Below are 22,339 nucleotides of genomic sequence, written 5' to 3'. Positions count from 1 at the left end.
GAAACATTTCAATTATGGAGCAAATGAAGTTGAATGAAATTATCCCCTTTGACTCAAGAGCCTGATGGTTGAGGGGTAGTAACTGTTCTTGAACTTGGTGGTGTGAATCCTGAATCTCCTGTGCCACCTTCCTGATGGCAGCAGTGAGAAGAGAGCATGTCCTGGGTGTTGGGGGACCCTGATGATGGATGCTGCTTTCCTGCGACAGCATTTCACGCTGATGTGCTCAGTGGTGGAGAGGGCTTTATCCGTGATGGACTGGGCCATATCCACTGCTTTCTGTAGGATTTTCCACATACTGACATTGGTGTTTCCATGCCAAGCTTTGATGCTGCCAGTTAATATACTTTCCACTACACATCTGTAGAAGTTTGTCAAAGTTTTAGATGTCATGCTGTGCTGTTGTAAATTTTATCCGGTGCAAGATGGTACAAGAGGGATCTAGTTGCAATTGTTTTGTACTTATGAGATACTCATAGGGAAAATTGGTCTTGCATGCACCTATATTCAGAAAAAATGTTTTCAGTGCCTTGTGAAGTTTTCAATATTTAACATTTTGCATTGTGAACATGGAATGCAATCTTTGAATTTTGCTAAGTAGAACCAGATTGTGGGCACTAGAGCATTCTTGCATCCTTTTACTGGATCAGTAAAATTCCACAATGCTAAATAGAAGTCATGCTTCAAAACAAAGATGCATGGCTTAAAGATTTGAGCTGGGTTCTCTTGAACGAGGCTTCCTTCGTAGCATAATATGCTGTGGAGAAATGGGTTAATTTCTAAAATATTTGAACTTGATGCTTAATTGGTAACATTTTGTATTCAATTTCACCATGGAGCACCTCGTAAACTGTGCCAGCACTTCCCCTACGATTTGGTTTAGGAATAAATACTTCCTGTTACATGTGGTGAGATCGGACGGCATGTAAAATTGCATGGTCCCACAAATACAGCATTAAACAGACATTGCTGCATTCTTCCAAAAGGCCATTGTGGGCGGCGTGTGTGTGTGTTTATTTATATATATACACACATGCAGGGGTAAAATTAGCCGATAGTGTTATTACCAATTACAGTGTAGCTGTGCAGTGCACTGTGATCTATGCGCTGTATTTCTATCAACACAAATCCCAAGATCTCTAGACATCTTTCACTTCATGATGTGTTTGGAATTAAGTCTTGGATTCATAGACCACAAACAAGTACCCAAATATGCTAATATTTAATTGTTCAAACTGATAATTCATAAGACCATAAGATATCGGAGCAGATTTGGGCCGGCTGGGTCAACTCCATCATTCAATCGTGGCTGATTTCTTTTAACCCAATTCTCCCACCGTCTGTCTGTAACCCTTAATCCCCTTACCAGTCATAAACCTATCAATCTCTGCCTTAAATACACCCAATGGCTTGGTTTCCTCAGCTCTCTGTGGCAATGAATTCCATAGGTTCACCACCCTCTGGCTGAAATCCCCTCTTATCTCAGTTTTAAGGGAATATCCCTTTATTCTGAGGCTATGGCTGAGAAAAGTGCTGAGGATCCTACTGATGAAATATTCTCACTGTGTCTACTCTATTGAGGCCTTCCAGTACACAGTAGATTTCAATGAGATTCCCCTCATCCTTCTGAACTCCATTGAGCACAGACCCAGCCACATCATACGTTAAACTTTTCATTCCCATGATCATCCTTGTGCACCTGCTCTGGACTCTCCACTGCCAGCACATCCTTCCATAAATACATTAAGTAAATTCTGCCAGCTGAAACCTTTAGGAAATATAAGTATTGATGCACAATTGATGGCTTCTGGTCATCCCAGTTGCCATCCCAATCAGAAGTATGCTCTTTGCTGTATTGGGTAGAACATAGCCCAATCAGGTTTAATATCACTGGCATACAGTATGCCGTGAATTTTTTTTTTGCAGCAGTACAGTGCAAAACATAAAATGCTATAAATTACAATAAGAAATCTAAATAAAAAATTAATTAGTGAAAAAAGAGAGTAAAAAGAACGAGAAAGTGTTCAAGAATAGTTGTGAATAGTGTGGCAGCATTCAAGGCTGTATAAAGAGCCAGTGTGATTTCATCTGCCTATTGCAGCCAGCAAAGTCAGTCATCAGTGAGGCTACTACAGCGGAGAACTCCCCTCCTCTTGTATCGCTGTGTGGGGCATTTTGTATCCACGTGAGTAAAGTGCTGAGGCCTTGGTTTAGTGGTTAATTTAAAAGTTGCGCCACTGACAGTGCAGCACTCTGAGCTGCATTGCAGTATCAGCCTAGAGCCTGAAGTGGAAGGGAACATGAACACACAATCTGCTGACCAGAAGCGGAATAGTGTTGGCCGAGCAGCGGCGGAAGCAAAACAAAGAGTGAAATTTAGATTGTTGCCAACGTGATCAATGAAGACTTTGATTCTTTGGCACAGCAATAATTGTGGAATAAAGATATAATATGCACATGTTTGGATCATGTGCAGGCAGAAGGTGTTTAGTTTAATGTGCCATCATGTTTAGCAGAGTCATCTTAGACCGAACAACCTGCTCCTGTGTTTTGCCCTTCTATATTGCTGAGTAGTGTGTAGCAGAAAGGAGATTTCATTCCGCTAGCTGGGTAAAGATTAAAATGGGTAAATATTCAAGCAGAATAGAGAGAATGTAAAATATAGGAAGGGGTTAAGGGGAGTAAATTGGTTTATTATTGTCAAATGCCTGAGGCACAGTGAAAAACTAGTTTTGCATTCCGTCCAGATAGATAATTTAATTGCAGTAGTGCATTACAGCTCTCACAAAATGTTGGAGGAACTCAGCAGGTCAGGCATCATTTATGGAGGGGAATAAACAGACAATGTTTCAGACCGAGGTTCTTTGTCAAGGCTGGAATGAAAGGGGAAGGAAACCCTATATAAGTTGGTGGAGTGAGGGGAAGGAATACAAGCTGACAGGTGAGACCAAGTGAGAGGGAAGATGGATGAAAAGCTGGGAGGGGGTAGATGGAAGGGGTAAAGGGCTGAAGAAGAAATGAACAACCTAGATTGAGTACTGCTTTGTCAAGCACCTTTGCTCTTACCACTGGTGCCCACCCATTTCATTTTGACTTGCCATTCCATTTTTGACCACTGCTGCCTCTATTACCACAATGAGGCCACACTTGGGTTGGAGGAGTAATACATCATATTCTATCTGGGTCACCTCCAACCTGATGGCATGAACATTGATTTCTCCAGCTTCTTGGTAATTACTTCCACCTCCCCTTTTCTCTTTTTACATTCCACATTCGGGTTACCCTCTAACCTCTTCTCTTTTCATCACCTCCCCACCACATCCATCTGATTACCCTCCTTCCATTTTTTCCATGGTTCACTGTCCTGATAGCCATGATAGTTTATTCATTCTTCTTCAGCCCTTTACCTCACCTCCCAGCTTCTTACTTCATCCTCACCCACCCTCCTCTCCCTCACCTGTTTGTAGTCCTTACCCCCACCCACTTTCTTATGCTGAATTTCATCCCCTTCCTTTCCAGTCTTGATGAAGGGTCTAGGCCCGAACATTTATTCCCCTCCATAGACACTGCCTGATTTGCTGAGTTCCTCCAGCATTTTGTGTTGCTCTGGATTTCCAGCTTCTGCAAAATCTCTTGTGTTTATACTAGTGCAGTACAAATACGGTGAAGTGAAAACTGGAAAGAAGAGTATGGTGATTGGGTGTGATGAAGAAAGGCTTAAAGGAAGCTGGTTAGCTCTGGCTGTGATCTCTTGTAGCTTGTTTCAATGCTGTAATGTTAGACACTGAGGAAGATATCGGGTCTGCCCTGAGTTTCCAAATACCTTCATGGTGTTTGTTTAGAATGTTGGTACCAGTGTGTTACAAGAGAAATCTTGCTTTAAGGCTAAGCTTTAATACAGTTTACCACATTCCCTGTAGACTCAAAATACAAACCAGATGTATATTTAGGACAGGGCAAGTACAAGGCAACCTGCAATAAATTAAGTAAGCACATGAAAATGCCAAGTTCTCTGTCAGACTTTACAGTAATCCATGTGACAGCACTGTCCAACGTAATCAAGTTCTGCCCCACAGCATTTGCCGTTTGGGCAGGTCTGTGCATTTGACTTTAATGCTCATGCAGTTATGTTTCACATCATGGGGTGAAAGGTTTCTGTCATTCATAGGCAATGTTGCTAATAGTTTAAAAGAAAAATTGAACTGATGCTAGAAATCTGAAATAAAAATAAAGTGTTGGAAATGCTTAGATCATGCAACATCTCTAGGGAGAAAAATAGTGTTAACATTTTAAATTGATGGCTTTTTATCAAGACCTCTTGGGAAACATTGATCTGTTGGAGAAGTAACTCCAGCAATGTGCACTGAGACAGTGGGATTAGTGTATACAATGTGCAGCTCAGGAGCTTTCTCAAACAAAAAGCATGTCTCATGAGGAAAGATTTGAGCCAGCTAGGGTTTTTTTCTTTGGAGCGAAGGAGGAGAGGTGTACAAGATGAAAAGAAACATAGATTAAATGGTCAGCCAGAGACTTTTTCTACAGCAGAAATGGCCAATGCAGGGGGCATATTTTAAGGTGATTAGAGGAAAGGCAGGGTGGGAAATGTCAGAGGTAATCTTACACGGAGTGGTAAGTGTGTGGAACACGACGGCAGGTGGTGGTGGAGGCAGCTATACATGAGGGAAGGGTTAGATTGATCTTAAATAGGTTAAACAGTTGGCACAACATCATGGGCTGAAGAGCCTGCACTGTGGTGTAATGCTTTATGTTCTAAAATTTGACAGCAAGCTACAGAGGTCAATGTTAGAGTGGGTGACCTAAAGTTTGGCCCAAATGAAACATTTTAAGCAGCATTTTTAAGGCGAACAGGTTTAGGAATTAATCCCAAGGATCGGAACCCAGGCAGCTGAAAGCATGGTTGTCAGTGATGGAATTGTAAGTCTGAGATACTTCAAATGTTTATCGTTGGAAGAGGTTACAGTGGTGCAGCAGTTAGCGTTGCTGTCTTGTAGCCCTTGGCAAGCAGGTACAATTTAGTTTTATCTACATGGAGCTTGCATGTTCTCTGTGACCATATGGGTCCCCCCCCCCCCCCGTGTTCTATCGTTTCTCCTACACCCCAATGACGAGATGGCTGTAAATTACCCCTAGAGTGGGTAAGTGGCAAAAGGAGTCAATGTTAGAGAAAATAAGTCGCTGAGCTAAAAGGAAAATGGAAGGCGGAATGGACCAATGGTTTTGCTCTGTTGAGAGCTGGCATGGACTTGATGGGCTGAATGGCCTCCTGTGTTTTCATAATTAGTAAGAGAGAAAGGTAAGGGCCTGCCTTGAAAACAATGCCAAGAGTTTTGAATTAGTCTGCTGCTCTTGTCAAGAACATTGAGAAGGTGGTACAGGTAACAGAGCTTTGGATATCCTCAAGTTTGCAACTGTTGAAAGAGACCATTGGGGAAGAGTTCGCTATTTTTAATTACATTTCCTTTCAAAAGTTGTATTCTTATAACCCCATGAGAAATATGGCGGAACTCAATGTCAAAGAACATGTTTGGTGCAGTCTCAGTTTATGTTTTGAGGATATCAGTCATGGCCTTAAAACAAACTTTCATGGCTTTTTAAAATAATTTACAATGATAAAGTAGTTAGCACAAGTATTCTCTCAAATTCCTTTGAATTATACCTAATCTCGCAAGGTAATGATGCAGCTCTGTAAAACTCTGGTTAGGCCACACTTGGAGTACTGTGTCCAGTTCTGGTTGCCTCACTATAGGAAGGATGTAGAAGCATTGGAAAGGGTACAGAGGAGATTTACCAGGATGCTGCCTGGTTTAGAGAGTATGCATTATGATCAGAGATTAAGGGAGCTAGGGCTTTATTCTTTGGAGAGAAGGAGGATGAGAGGAACCATGATAGAGGTGCACAAGATATTAAGAGGAATAGATAGAGTGGATAGCCAGCGCCTCTTCCCCAGGGCACCAGTGCTCAATACAAGAGGACATGGCTTTAAGGTAAGGGGTGGGAAGTTCAAGGGGGGTATTAGAGGAAGGTTTTTTACTCAGAGAGTGGTTGGTGTGTGGAATGCACTTCATGAGTCAGTGGTGGAGGCAGATACACTAGTGAAGTTTAAGAGACTACTAGACAGGTATACGGAGGAATCTAAGGTGGGGGGTTATATGGGAGACAGGGTTTGAGGCTCGGCTCAACATCGTGGGCCGAAGGGCCTGTACTGTGCTGTACTATTCTATGTCTATGTCTAATCTGCTTGAAGTGAGTTTGTGCAATGTGAACTGATTGAGATTGTGCAACAGGGACCACCCATTCAGAATTTACCCAATGGTCTGTCGCCTGCTTTTATGTAATACGGAGGTGTTTCACCTGCAGATGCATCAAGAAACATAAGTTTAAAAATATCTTTGCCTTGGTATTTTGACATAAATTCTGTGATGGCAAATTTTGTTCTGTATCACAAGATTTTGAGGTGGTGATTGAGAATTCTGTAAGGAATGACAGAGGTTTGCATGCAATCCTCTGCCTCCTTTTCTCCATAAGATGTTTCTCTGACCAAATGACTGGTTGCTGGGTGTAGCATATCTCACTTAACTAATGTTTTGTTTGCTAACTTTAAATGATTTAATATGGGTTATCACAACCAATTTGTTATTTGCTAAAATTCCATTTCACCTAATGAAGAGTAAGGGAGTTCTCACTTGGCCAATAATTATTAGTAAGTAAATGTCATTAAATTCATGACGTAAGTATCTGTGGGAGTTCGGTATGTCCAAATTAGCCATGTTTCCCACATGAACACACTAACTCCATTTCATTAGTTCTGAGGGGAAGAGATGTGCTAATTAAATGCAAGTTGTGTGATTAAGATATTTGTCACCTTGTCTTTCTCATATTTGCTTTTTTCTTTTCCTTAGAATTTAAAAGCAGATCCTGAGCAACTGTTCACAAAGCTGGAGAAAATCGGCAAAGGCTCCTTTGGGGAAGTTTTTAAAGGAATAGACAACCGGACTCAAAAAATTGTGGCCATAAAAAATATTGATCTTGAAGAAGCTGAAGATGAAATTGAAGATATCCAGCAGGAAATCACTGTGCTGAGTCAGTGTGATAGTCCGTATGTTACTAAATACTATGGATCTTACCTGAAAGTGAGTGAGGCTTCTCAACAACTTGCTGGTGGTGCTGGGCTTTCGGCTGATAAAATATGCTCCTCTAGCTAGTGTTTGGGATTGTCGGAAATGTGGTGTTTGGTTGTTCATTCCTGGGATATGGCTGCGTGGTCTTTTAGGGCATTTCAGAATCTGGTATGTTATGACTGACGTTGTGAAATTTGTTATTTTGTCCCGCAGTACGGTGCAAGTCATAAAAAATTACTAAAAGTAACAATAGGAAATATATTTTAAAAAGTAGTGCAAAAAGAGACCAAAGTCATGAGATAGTATTCATGGATCATTGAGAGATCTGATGGCAGAGGGGAAGAAGGTGTTCCTAAAACATTGACTGTGTATTTTCCGCCCTGATGGAAGTAATGAGGAGAGGCCATGTCCTGGATGGTGAGTGTCCCCAATGATGGATGTAGCTTTCTTATCACCACCCCTTTGAAGATGTCTCTGGTGGGGAGGCTTGTGTCCCTGATGGAGCTGATCAGAGGGAAGTTGAAAGTCATGTCTAGCAAAAAAGGAGCTGCCGTAGAAAACTCAACTGGTCAGACAACATCTGTAGAGGGAAATGGACATTCGACATTTCAGATCAAGGCCTATCACCTGCCAGCTTGCGCTCCTTCCTCTCCCTCCACCCACCTCCCAACCACATTCAGGCTACTGCCCTTTCCTGATAAAGGGTCTCAGCCTGGAACGTCATTTGTTTATTCCCCCTCCACAGATGCTGCCTGATTTGTTCAGTTCCTCCAGCATTTTTTTGTGTGTTGCTCAAGCTTTCCAGCATCTGCGGCCACTTTTATTTCTATCATGCCTCTCTAGTCTGCTCTGTGTCTTGTCAATCTGGAAGCATTTTCAGTAGCCAGGTTGCTGCTGTAGACATCTGCTGGTGAACAATGATGCCCTGCTCCAATCTGATGATGCCCCTTGGCTTGATTGGGATTATCCTTGTTAGTCTTCCTGCTTGCACCTGCTGCAGACTGACATACAATGCAAGAGTTATTTATAATGGGGTGTCAAAACAGATGTTTGCACTAAAAAAGCTATCATCTGATATTTTTTATTGGCTGGATAGGGCAGACATTGAATGTTTATAATACAAGACCATTCAGCCCAAAGTGTGCATGCCAGCTCTCCAACACAGCAATTCACTTGTTCCATTCCCTTAACTGCTCCTCCATAGCTGGATTTTTCCTCACTTGCCCAAGTCCTGCTTGTAGACCACTGTATGGTCTGCACCCACTCCCATCACATCTGAAGGTATTGCATTCCAGATTACAACCACCCGGTACAGCAGCATTTTTTTCCCTTGTGTCACTCTCGATTCACTTCCCTTCTGTTTTATTCTATGATCAGTAGCCTGTGACCCTCCTGTCCATGAGAACAGTCGGCCAATATCTACCATGTCCTCTTTCTTTCCTTTCTCCTTGCATTCCTTTATTCTTCTCATAAATATTCATTGCTTCAGCTGAGCCTAGACCAATGTTTTATAAAGCTTCAGCATAACTTCCTGCTTTTACACTCTGTGCCTCTAGTGATGAAGCCTGTTGGTTTTTATCTCTTAATAACCACTTTCCAACCTACCATTTCTCTTTCATTGAGGTGCATATGTAACCCAAGATCCCTCTGCTCCCGCACCACTTTTAGAACAGTAAGCTCTACAGTCTGTTTCTTGGTTACAGACTCACACCAAGAACATCTCTGTACAAACAAACTCATAATCTTAATAAATTCAAAAGTACTAGATACATTTCCACGAATAGCAAAACCTCTCTCCACCTCCTCCATCCTTCTCCACCTCCTCCATCCTTCTCCTCCTCCTCCATCCTTCTCCTCCTCTCCATCCTTCTCCTCCTCTCCCCAATTTTAGTTATTGTCCTTTTTTTTTATCACTTTTTTGAGATTTGTTGCTATTCATTTCAATATTGTGGTGTTGTAGTTACCATATGGTTTTCTTTTGTGTATTTTTCAACATGGATAAAATCTGCTTATCAATTAAATTGACTTCTGGACGTTTGTCAAAATGGAACCTGTTCATTGCCAGTGGACCACCTGGATATTATTTCATCTGTCTTCCTGCCACAGTGTGTCACCTCATTCATCTGTCCATATTAAAATTCATCACCAATGTGTCTGCTCTTTCCACCAGTGCGTTCATACCCTGCTTCAATTTATTGCAGTCTGAATCAGGTTTACTATCACTGGCATATGTTGTGAAATTTGTTGATATGTTAAATAAGTTCAAAAAGAGAGGGGAAAAAAGTAGTGAGGTACTGTGTTCATGGATTCAATGCCAATTCAGAAATCGGATGGCAGAGGGGAAGAAACTATTCCCCAATCATTGAGTATGTGCCTTCAAGCTCCTGTGCCTCCTCCCTGATGGTAGCAATGATGGCATTTGGGTTGTGCCTAGCCACACAGTCATGGGTGTAGAGAGAGTAGAGCAGTGGGCTAAGCAGACATCCTTGTGGATTATCAGAGAAGGAAAGATGTTATTTCTGATCTGCACAGACTGGTCTTCCAGTGAGAAAGTTGAAGATCCGGTTATGGAGGGAGGTACAGAGGCCCAGGTTTTGGAGCGCTTTGATCAGAACTGTAAGAATGATTGTGTTAAATGCTGTGCTGTAGGCCCACACTCATTCACACAGGTTTTAATGAAGTTAGTGACAACTGTGGCATATTCATTTAGACTTGAAGAGAATCCCTGAACACTGTCCAGTCCACTGACTCAAAGCAGTCCTGCAGGCCTTCCTCTGCCTCCCTTGTCCATATCTTCTCAGTCCTCTCTACTGGTGCTGCAGTCTTCTGCCTGTATTCACGGACTAGAGGTATAGCCAGACTTTCCAAGGTGAGGGTGTGGGATGGCACAGTGAGCATTCTTGATAGTAGTATAAAAGTTATCCAGTCTATTGGCTCCTCTGGTTCTACAAGTGATAGGTTGGTGATAAGTATTTAGAATTTCAAGTCAACCTGGTTAAAATCCCCCAGAGTGATGGAGAAGGCATCATGGTGTGCTGTATCATGCCTGGTGACCACGTCGCTCAGTTTGTCTAGAGCAGGGGGTCCCAACCTGGGGTCCACAGACCTTCGGTTAATGGTAGGGGTCCGTGACATAAAAAAGCTTGGGAATCCTTGCTCTAGGGCCTGTTTGACAGGGCCTGAGGTGGAATATACTCCGCTACCAAAAAGATGGCTAAAAACTCACCCAGAAAATGAAATTAACAACACTTAATTGCTAGATGTTCCAAGTCTGGTGAGCAATCCTGGTACAGAACCACCTCCTCTACCTTTGAAAGACTTAGCAGTTCTATCTTGGCAGTGAATTGTGAAGCCAACGAACTGTATTGCTGGAATGATGGGATATGTCCAGGTCTACATGAAACCCGGAACACAGCAGTCCCTGATGTCCTTCTGGTAGAGTAATCTTGCATGAGGTCTTGGATTTTATTTTTCAGAGACTGTACATTTGCCAGCAGAATAGATGGTAGTAGAAGGCGGAACACTCTTCTCCTTAAACAAATTTTTAACTCAGCGTGGCATCCTGTCTTCTGTTTTCTTAAAGGGAAACTGCACTTGCAACCGGAGAGTGCCACCTGAGATACGTCAACTTTGAGTAGCCTTAAGACTATGTTGCTTACTGTATTGTCCATGGCTGTAACTGTAGATTTCAGCTTTAGTAGTTTAAAATGAGAATATTTGAAGATTTCCATCAGAGCTGTTCGTATGAGTCGCCTTCGTAATGGCACCACCAAAAGTTCTTTTCACAATACTGCTATGTTTTGAGTTACTTGCAAATTTAGTTGTCACTTTAAGCCCCTAAGTCTTTGCGACATTAATAATAGATTTATAGAAAACCATCAATGACCTCAACACTGATTCCCAGGAACCCTCAGCATTCACCTTTCTTCCATCAGGGAAGCAATCAATTACCATTACTCTCTGTTGCTTGTTTCTTTGCAAACTTGGTATCAGTGCTGTCACTGTCACTTGTATGTATTATGTGGCACATTATAAAGTCTTCTAGAGGTCCACATCCACTACATTGCCTCATCAAAAAATGCTATTAAATTGGTTAAATACAATTTGTCTTTAACAATGTTAGTGCTGGCTTGCTTTAATTTTTCTGCATGTGACCATTAATCCTGTTTGGATCAGTGTTTCTAAAAGCTTTCCCATCACTGAAACTAAATTCATTGGCCTGTAGTAACTAGGCTTATCCTCTCTGCTTATCCTTGCCTCTTATTCTTGGAGTTGATGAATCTATTGATTGAGGGACCATAATCGAGGAACATAACCTGATATATCCACAAGGGTGCAAGGGAAATTCCTTTCCCTCAGAGAAATGAGAATTTGGCAGTCACCCTCGGAGAGAGCAGTTAAATCAAATAGAAATATGGTTTGGATGAAGCTCCATGGACTGTGCCTGCACTTCTCAGTTCCTTGGGCGTGATCAGGGATCCCTCCCACCTGAGTCAGTTCACTCTTCCTACCCCTCCACACCCCCCCAGTGATAGGTAAAAGATACAAAAGCTTGAAGGACAGCTTCTATCCCGCTGTTATCATACTTTTGAACGGACCATAAAGATGAACTCTTGATCTCCCTATCCACATCATCATGGCTCTTGCACTTTATTTGTCTACCTGCACTTTCTCTGTAACTAACCCTATGCTCTGTTATTGTTATTTCCTTTGTACAAGCTTGATATATTGATGTCTAGAGCGATCTATGTGGAAGACGTGCAAAATCAAGTTTCTCACTGCATTTGGTACACATGACAATAATAAACCAATTCCATTTCTACACAGATTGGAATTAGAAGAACAGTTTAAGACTTTCCTATTGAGGGGGATGGAGTGCTGATGTTACTACTGGGCATTGGTGGGACCATACCTAGATTTGGGTTCTGTATTTGGTCTCCTTAATTTGGAAGGATTTAATTGGCAAAGGTTAACTCTTGTGGTGAGGTAATTATCATATAAACAAAGGTTGGGTGAGTTGGGTCCATGATCCCTGGAGCTTAGAAGCAAAGTAGTTCTTTTTTTGAGGGCAGAGTTTTAAGGTGAGAGGAAAGACCTTAAATGGATTTGAGAGGCCTTTTTTTTTCCAAAGAGTGGTTGATATCTGGAGTGTGCTGTCAGAGGAGGAGGTAGTGTCAATTAAAAGGCATATTGGCGACAAAGAAAACAATGATCCTCCATCTGAAACCCCCTCATGGCGTTTACAACCCACCTCAGATCACCATTGACAACCACCCTCTACCTGGTCCGTGTCGTCTCTAACGATGCTACAGTAGTAAGGGACGTTGACAGTCAATTCGCCAGAGCCAGCAGTGCCTTTGGACACCTCCAGAAAAGTGTGTGGTAGAACTACCAGCTGCATCTGTCCACAAAAATCCAGGTGTAGGGCTGCCGTTGTCACAACCCTGCTATATGGCTCCAAAGCCTGGGTCTGGTACCACAAATCTGGTTGCTTAAGCGCATCCATCAGCACTGCCTCTGCTCCATCATAGGTATCAGCTGACAGGATCATGTCTCCCAACAACGAGGTCCTGGAGAAGGTTCAGCTTCCAAGCATTGAAGCCACTTTGCTGCTCAAGCAGCTCTGCTGGTCAGGCCACATGTCTCGCATGGACAGCTCCAGCTTACCGAAAACAGTTCTCTAGGGAGAACTCTCTCCAGGCAAGAGAGATCGTGGTACCGTGTGCAAGAAGTACAAAGACCAACTTAGCAGCAGCTCTCTCTGGCAAATATTGAGGCCAATGAGTGGCAGCAGCTGGCTTGTGACAGAAACCGAGACCACTGGAGAAACCTGATCCACGGTGCGGCCAAGTACTTTGAGGAATCCAGAGGGCGACTGCTGAAGAGAAGGGGAGAAGCAGAAAGGATCTTACTACCCAAGCGCCTACATCCCAGCGGTTCCCATGTCCCTACTGCTCCAGAGTCTGCAGATCCAGGATTGGCCTCTACAGTCACCAACGATCATGCCGTTACTCCTGAGGACTTCTCTTCTCTCCTGATCTTTGCAAGTGAAGAACCAGCCATCATCATCATCAGACAGACATAGAAGGATGTGGTGGGCAAGTAGGCTTGGATTAGATGGGCTAAAAGGTCAGCATAGATGTGGTGGGCTAAATAGCTTGTTTTTGTGCTGTATGACTCAAAGTTGACATAGTGGGAGCAGCCTTGCAGAGCTGAAGGGCAAGTGACATGTTCTGGTCCCATAAATAGATACCAAGTACTAAACCTGTATTTATGTGACACTTGTCATTTGGTGAATTTTGATATGACTTGAGCCTTTTAATAAATATTAAAAATCAGATAGTATAATCCACTATCAGGATTAATGATCTGCTAAAACAGATCAGTTGCAAAACCAGATATCCCATTGTTTTGCTGTGTTTTGATTGTCAGCTTTTGGACAGTGCAGCAAGAGGTTTTTCTTTTCACTCTCCTAATCCATCAGCTCCCATCACCCTATCTCTTTCCCCCTCCCTCACTCACTATCTGTCCACCACTTACATACTCCTCTCACTGATTCCCCTCTCCATGTCCCTCCCATTATCCCTTGCTACACCTTTCCCTCGCTACACCTTTCCCTCTCATTCGATTCCATTGTCTTCAGCCCTTTGACACTTCAACCCATCATCTCCCAGCTTCTGAGGTCATTTCTTCTCTCTCCCTCTCAATGACCTGTCATCCCTCTCACTTGGATCCACCTATCGACTGTCAGTTCTTGCTCCACCCCATCAACCTTTTTATACCAGCTATGTCTGTTTCTGGTGACAGAGCTCCTTGGCCCGAAACGTCGACTGTACCTCTTCCTAAAGATGCTGCCTGGCCTGCTGCGTTCACCAGCAACCTTTATGTGTGTTACCCACAATTAATGCTGTGATTCAAGCACATAAATTTTCCAACTTATTAATAGATCTGTTATTGATATGCTAAGTGATAGTATCCATCTAGTCTACAAGCTTCCTCAATCAGCATTGTCTATTTGAAACAAGCCCAATTAAATAACCCATTGTCTTATACTGCACCTCTCGAGCAGTTAGCCCAGGTGTTGTGGCCAGCATCTTGTGCTCTATAGATTGTGTCTGTTTGCAGAGTTGCTCTTTCAGCTTCAAACTGATTACTGCTTGAAATTTACATTAAGAACTCAAGACTGGCTCCTGTTTACAAACAGCAGCTAAGCAAAGAATATTGGTTAGAAGTTTAACTTAATCAAAACACAACACTTTGTCTTTACAAGTAATGGGAGGGACATGGAGAAGGGAACCAGTGAGAGGAGGGTGTAAGTGGTGGACAGATATTTTGGCAAAAACATGTGGCCTCCTTTGTCTCTGGATGGTGAATGTCCATCACAAAGGAAAATCCAAAGGAGATATGAGTGTCAAAAATAGTAATGGCACAAGGCATGTGGAAGGTAATAGAGCAAGTAGTGGCTTGGCAGAGCTTGTTCATATGTGCAGGAACTCAGTCCACCTCTCTCCTGTTATGACTGGTTTGGTGTGTGTCACTGGGCTTAGACTTCCAGCCTCTGAACCCTTTTGCTTTTGTAACTTATTGCGGAAGACAAGCATTTAAAAATTGATGACTTTCCTGCTCTGTGAGAGTTTCAAGCTCCTCTAATGCCTTTCTTACAAAGTTGATGTGTTGCCTCATTTCATATATGTTTTGAACAACAAACCTCCTACAAATCAGATATCACCAATATTTATTTCTGTGAAAACAAAACCTAAGAGCTTATTGACTGCATGCCATCAGAAATATGTCGGTACAATCTTCAAAGCCACATTTACTATTAAAATAATATTTGTACTTAAATTTCAGCAAGGAAAGCATTTGAAAAGCACGTTGATTAAAAGCAGAAAACAGCTTAGGATCATCCGGGAGGCAGAGCATTTGATAGATGGGACTTTTGAGCAGGTGGTTACACACAGAGTGCAGAATTCAGGGAGTAGATGGGTGAACACCAACAGAGGTAAAGGGAGAAGGAAGTCTTTGAAGGGTCCTCTGTGGCCATTCCCCTCAGCAACAGGTATATCCCTTTGGATACTGCTGTGGGGGTTGACCTACGCGGGCAAGGCAGCAACAGCCAGACTGTGGTCGGCTCTGAGCCTCAGAAGGGTAGGGTGACGTCAGGCAGAGCAATGGTTAAAGGGGACTCAATTAATTAGGGGAACAGATAAGAGATTCTGCAGCAGCAAAAGCGTCACCAGGATAGTATGTTGCCTCCCGGGTGCTAGGCTCTAGGGTCCCCTTCAAGAATATTCTTGAAGGGGAGGGTGAGCAGCCGGAGGTCGTGGTACATGTTGGTACCAATGACATAGGTAGGAGAGGGGTAGAGGTCCTGCACAGTAAGTTGAGGGAGCGAGGAAGGAGGCTGAAGAGCAGGACATCCAAGGTAGTAATCTCCGGACTACTCCTGGTGCCACAAGCTAGTGAAGGTCAGAACAGGAAGATAGTGCAGATGAATGAGTAGCTGAGGAGATGGTGCAGGGGGCAGGGTTTCAAGTTCCTGGATCACTGGAACCTTTTCTGGGGGAGGGGTGACCTGTACAAGTGGGACAGATTGCATCTGAACTGGAGGGGAATCAAGATCCTGGGAGGGAGGTTTGCTAATGCTGTTGGGGAGGGTTTAAACTAGATTTGCCCGGGGGGGGGGGCTGTGGGAACTGAAGTGAAGAGGCAGAGGATGGGCCAGTTGATGCACAAGTAGTGACATCTTGTAGGGAGTTTAAGAGGAAGGACAGACAGGTGATGGAGCAAAGAAGCACTCAGCCAGATGGTTCGAGATGTGTCTATTTAAATGCAAGGAGCATCAGAAGCAATGCAGATGAACTTGATGCATGGATCAATATGTGGAACTATGATGTTATGGCTATTACAGAAACTTGGATGTCTCGGGCAGAAATGGCTGCTGAGTGTGTCGGGCTTTAGGTGTTTTAAGAAAGACGGAGGGAGGCAAAAGAGGTGGGAGAGTGGCACTGCTAATCAGGGATAGTGTCGTGGCTGCAGAAAAGGAGGAAGTCATGGAGGAATTGTCTACTGTCATTGTGGGTGGAAGTCAGAAACAAGAAGGGGACAATAACTCTACTGGGTGTTTTTTATATACCCCCCAGTAGTAACAGAGACATGGAAGAGCAGATAGGGAGGCAGATTCTGGAATGGCGCATTGATAATAGGGTTGTTGTGATGGATGATTTTAAATTTTGTATTATTGACTGGCCTCTCCTGAGAGCAGTGGGTTTAGGAGTGTTCAGGAAGGTTTTCTGATGCTATATGTAGATAAGCCAGCTAGAGGAGAGGCCATACTTGATCTGGTATTTTAACCTGGTCAGGTGTCAGGTCTCTCATTTTGGAGGTAGTGATCACAACTCTTATCTCCTTTACCATGGTGCTGGAGAGGGACAGGAACAGACAATTTGGGAAAATGTTTTATTGGGGTAGGGGGAAATATGATGCTATTAGGCGAGAACTTGGGAACATAAATTGGGAGCAGATGTTCTCAGGGAAATGCACGGCTGAAATGAGGCAAATGTGCAGGGAACATTTGCAAGGTGTTCTGCATAGGTATGTTCCATTGAGGCAGGGAAAGGATGGTAGGGTAAAAGAACTATGGTGTACAAAAGATGTAGAAAATCTAGTTAAGAAGAAAGGAAAAACTTATGAAAGGTTCAAGAAACTAGGTAATGTTAGAGCTCTAGAAAATTACAAGGGTGCCAGGAGAGAGCTCAAGAATGAAATTAGGAGAGCTAGAAGGGGACATGAGAAGGCCTTGGAGAGCAAGCTTAAGGAAAACCTCAAGGCTTTCAATAAGTATGTGAAGAGCAAGAGGATGAGCCGTGAAGGAAGAGGACCAATCAGGAGTGACAGTGGAAGCATGTGCATGGAGCCGGAGGAGGTCGCAGGGGTACTTAATGAATACTTTGCTTCAGTATTCACCAGTGAAAAGGACCTTAGCAATTGTGGGGATGACTTGGAACAAACTGAAAAGCTTTGAAAAGTATTAAGTTAGATAAATTGCTGGGACTGGATGAGATATACCCCAGACTACTGTGGGAAGCGAGGAAGGAGATTGTTGAGCCTCTGGCGATGAACTTTGCATCATCAATAGGGATGGGAGAAGCACCAGACTGGAAGGTTGCAAATGTAGTTCCCTTGTTCAAGAAAGGGAGTAGAGATAACCCAGGAAATTATAGACCAGTGAGTCTTACTTCAGTGGTGGGCAAGTTGTTGGAGAAGATCTTGAGAGGCAGGATTTATGAGCATTTGGAGAGACATACTCTGATTAGGGATAGTCAGCATGGCTTTGTCAAGGGCAGGTCGTGCCTTACGAACCTGATTGAGGATGTAACAAAATACATTGATGAAGGTAGAGCAGTAGATATAGTGTATATGGATTTCAGTAAGGCATTTGATAAGGTTCCTCATGCAAGGCTTATTCAGAAAGTAATGAGGCATGGGATCCAAGGAGACCTTGCTTTGTGAAACCAGAACTGGTTTGTCCACAGATGGCAAAGGGTTATAGATGGTTCATATTCTGCATGGAGGTCGGTGACCAGTGGTGTTCTGCAGGGATCTGTTCTGGGACCCCTCTTCTTTGTGATTTTTATGAACAATCTGGATAACGAAATAGAAGGGTGGGTTAGTAAGTCTGCCTACGACACAAAAGTCTGCCTACGAACTCAGCAAGTAAGGCAGCATCTATGGAGGGGAATGAGCAGTCAGTGTTTTTGGCTGAAACCCTTCAAGACTGGAAATGAAAGGAGCAGAAGCTAAAATAAAAAAGTGGGTTGAGAGGAAATAGTATAAGCTGGCAGATCATGGGTGAGACCACCTTCTCACCCCTCCTCTTCTCCTCACCTGCCCATCACCTCCACTGTTTCCCTAAGATATGCGTGTGCACACATCTTTTGCTACTAGTGCACAAAGAAATTTTAAACTGCCCACAAAAGGTTGTCACCCTCCACCTCATTGGGATGTTCAGTGTATTTGACAATCGTACACAATCACATTTCCTTTTCCGGTTTCTGATGTGGATGTTGTTGACAATGTGGCATTTGAGGTGATTTTTCTGTAGGTTTTAGAACTAGCTTAATTATACTGTTTTTATTGAAGAAATTATTGATTCGCTGTATCAAATTCTGAAGAAGCGAAGGGTGTGAAGCGCAAAAGAATTGCTAGTTCGTTTAAAGCGGGATGGCCTAATGAAACAGTAAAAACTGCTACAACGTAAGCTCATGAGGCCAGGAACGTGCAGCTACGAAAAATATTTATGTAAAATGCAGAAACTGGTGTTACCTGTGTGTATTGTCATGATGCCAAAGGTGCTAGAGAACTTGCAAGAGGGATGAAGTGGAGTGATGTTTGGAAACTTGACTTTTGAAAGCATCACTTAGCAAGCAAATCCCATATGGATGGTGTGCAAAACCTCCGGTGAGAAAATCCTTCATTATCCGCTACAGGTTTGCTATATATATTTTGTGAGAATGCCGATGAACGAGAGCGAAAACGATCAAACCCAGAGGAAATCAACAGTTCTTATTGACAGTGTTTTGCTAGCTGTTAAAATGAGTACCTCTATATATAAAGTTCAGTGTTCTCATGTTGCTGTCACTGGGCACAAAATTGCACAGCACAAGATTGTGCATATTGGTCATTCCAAATTAGAAGGACTGTTGTTCCCCTCCTTCCCTTTCTTCCACTCTCCTCTGCTGTTAGATTCTTTCTTCTTCAGCCATTTACTTGTTCCACCTTATCTTTTGTCAGCATCTTATTTCTTTCCCTTCACCATGAGACAGAAATGCTGCTGTAAGTAAGGTTTTCATTGCAATTATGCATACGACAATAAATTTGACTTTTATTTTATGGTGTTACGGCATTTTGATGGGCATGGACGAGTTTGGCTGAAGGGCCTGTATTGTATGACTCTAAAAGAACTTAAACAACAAAACGTTTGTCTTTGGACATCCCTGCCAGTTCAGCATGTGCAAACAGAGAGGGATTAAATCGAGCCAAAGTCACAGGGGGACAAGTTGCAGCAGAGACGGCATGATACTGACAAGAAAATAAAGTATCTGAAGTTATAGAATTCAATGTACAGCCTGGAAGCCAAAGATTTAACTGTTCTTCCCACAGGTGCTGCTTCACCTGCTGAATGTTTTCAGCATTTCTGATTTTATTTTGCATTTCCAGCATCTGCATTTTTTCTTATTCTTTTGCATCTGCGTCTTGTTCCTTGGTCCTCAGTAGGTTGTTATTAGCTCAACCCCTATTAAGTTACATGTCAAAATAACATGGCAAGAAACCAGTTGTTCTGCATTGAGGCAGCATCAGAAGCAGGAAGCATGAGTCAGCTGTACTGTCCCTTGTGCTATTTTGTTCGTTTTGAATTGCATTGTCTGAATTGAGAAATGTCGTGGTATAAGTGAATGATAACTACACAGGAGCCCTTGCAGCTCTTTGGATCAATGCCTTCTGTCTGTAAGATCAATACAGCTACTTCCACACGCCTTTTCCAAATGTTGTATCTTTTTTCTGTTCAAGTGCTGCTGTAAATCTTGGATCATTCCGTCAGGCAATGCAGTCAGTATTTGAGTGATCTGATAAGACCCCATAACATCCTCAAAAATGCACGTCCACTTTTGTTCTGTTGGCTGCAGCCCAGTAAGTCGACTTCTGGCTTCTGAGTCAGAGGTTTTGGCTCTTGAGTTCCATTTGGGAGACTGGAACACAAATGTCCACAAGTGGACACTTTGATGCTAGGTTGATGGAGTAGTGTGTTGTTGGGGGTTGTGGGTGGTTTACAGGCATGGCGAGGGTACTGTCCATTCCAGGGGCCTGTACAAAGGAGCACTGCAGGGGTAGTACAGAAGATTGTGCGGAGCTATAGAGGGGTAATATTGAGGGAGTTCATCACAATCAGAAGTTGTATTTTTTGGACAGGGCTTAAAACAAGCCCCCATCAGTTTTCGTATAATAAAGAATAGAAATAGGAAGTCCTAGAAAAACTCAACAGGTCAGGCGGTAGGCTTGGAAGGAGAAGCAGAGTCAATATTTCAGATCTTTGCCCCTTCGTCAGATGGTTGAAAGATCATGAGGCAGGATGTTATCTTCAGCATTCAGGGCAATATTTTTAGTTCACAATTTTGCGTTCACACAAAATCATGCTTTATATTTTCTTTCCATTTTCATTTCAGAATACTTTTATTTCCCCTTCCTGTCTCCTCTTTAATAATTGCTAAACACTGTACATTTGTGTGGACTAAAAATTGCCTCAAATTGTTTTCGAGGGAATTTGGACAAGGTTTCTTAACCAACTGGAAGGCAACTGCAAATTAAGGCTTGATCGTTTGTTATGGGAATTCATTTGCAATTCTCATTAATTAAACTACTCATAGTGAGCAATTATCTGAAGAATGTAGAACAGTACAGCGCAGGAATGGGTCCCATCATGTCCTTGCCACCATGCGGCCAGTCTAAGCAAATTCCATATGACTTAGATGATCCACATCCTTCTATCCCCTAAATGGAAATGATATGGGATGAATATAAATCTGTGATTGATGGTCAATGTCGACTTGGTGGGCTGAAGGGCTTGTTTTCATGTTGTATCTCAAAATGAGTAATAAACAAAAGACTAGCATGGCGTATTGAGAGAAACCCCTGACTGGGAGCGGAATGGTTCTGTATCAAAGAGCAAGTTATTAGGGCAAGTGATGAACAGAGTATCCTGGAAGAGGAAGAATTCAAGGAAGCAGATAGCTTCAGAGCTGAGAGACATAATTGCAAGTAGTGGGGTGATAGAAATCCATAATGTATATGAGTCCAGTGTTTGATGTTCGTTGCTTTGTGATTAACTCTGTAGGCATATTTTAATAATTATTCTTTTCATGCACAGGATACAAAATTATGGATTATAATGGAATATCTAGGTGGTGGCTCTGCTTTAGATTTGGTAAGTATTTTTTTAAATTCCGTTATTAAATATTCATTAGAAGACCATTTTTGTATGAAATTAATCATTACAGGGCTATTGTACCATGGAGATTATCCTTGTGACATTGCCCAGACTAGATTTTGTAAGTTTTTATTAGAAAACTAAATAAACCTTCAAGGGTTTAAAAGGCAATAAAATGAGAGAATTGTTGGTGTCAGTTGCCATTTACAGTTGAAACCACTGAGTGATTTATGGTATAATTTTGATTGTCATTTTTAAAACTGTTTTCTGGCTGTGCAGTTTCAATGAAGATTGTAACTCAGTGAAACATTTAGATTTTTAGAAGTGTATTGACAAAATTATATTTGGAGGAATTCAAGTTTATTCTACCCTTATTGGGATAGAAGTTACATTTCTCTCCAAGTGAGCAGGAGGGTTTTGTTTATTTCCTGAGCCTCACAGCTAAGACATCCTGACCTCCAGTGGAGGTTGCACGTGCTACTTGTGACCACATGACTTCCATCCAGGTGCTCAGTTTTCTCCTGCATTTTCAAGGTGCGCTGGTTAATTACCCGCTTTAAACTCGTAGTGTAGATGATGGTAAGAGAATCAAGGAAAATTTGGGAGAGGAAAATTGGCTGGGAAAAAAAAACTGGGGACCATGGGGTTGGGATTGATGGTCTGACAGCCAAATTCAATTAGCTAAATATTCCATGTTGTAAGGAAATGCGCAATAATATTTGCATTGGAAACTTGCCCTTGTTTGATGAATGGAAAGTCTTTAAAACTCTGATGGAATGGATAGATTTGAATGAGAAATTCAAAGTATATGCCCGAGGAATAGAAACGTGCATGGAAATATACTAAGGAAGCTCATTCAGATAGGCTCCTTATTCAGCCTTGGATAGGATTGGAAGAGGTGAAATACACTTTCACTAGGATAGTACAAGAGATGAATTGAAAACATTTACCTGGCTGTGTATTTTTGCATGTAAGGGATTAATGAATGCGTCATTGTTGAGGGTCATGAAGGACTTGATAGTGTTGGAGAGGGGAACTGTATCCTCCGAAAGGGGGAACTGAGAAAAGGGGTCATTACCTTAAAACTAGAGTCAGGTGGCTGGGAACACCTCACACAATGGCATTGAGGAGCTGCAGCTTTTTCGTCAAAAATCCTGGTGGTCTAGGAGCCAAACTAAGTTGGTAGGATGTTCTTTTGCTAAATCAGTTATAAGAT

The 22,339-nt window shown here is 42.4% G+C and overlaps 1 protein-coding gene across 1 annotated transcript in view; it reads left to right on the top strand.

Moving 5' to 3' along the window:
* LOC140198020 (serine/threonine-protein kinase 24-like) overlaps window positions 1-22,339 on the top strand; it is a 67,580-nt gene that overhangs the window by 21,593 nt on the left and 23,648 nt on the right. The window contains exons 3-4 of the mRNA XM_072258829.1: window positions 6,921-7,151; window positions 21,064-21,120. Of these exons, the coding sequence (XP_072114930.1) occupies window positions 6,921-7,151; window positions 21,064-21,120 (288 nt within the window). The remainder of the gene's footprint in view (window positions 1-6,920; window positions 7,152-21,063; window positions 21,121-22,339) is intronic.

The sequence above is a fragment of the Mobula birostris genome, chromosome 5, assembly GCF_030028105.1.
Source record: "Mobula birostris isolate sMobBir1 chromosome 5, sMobBir1.hap1, whole genome shotgun sequence".
Lineage (NCBI taxonomy): Eukaryota > Metazoa > Chordata > Chondrichthyes > Myliobatiformes > Myliobatidae > Mobula > Mobula birostris.
The sequence above is the reverse complement of the archived record's forward strand: the minus strand, read 5'-3'. Positions and strand labels throughout refer to the sequence as shown.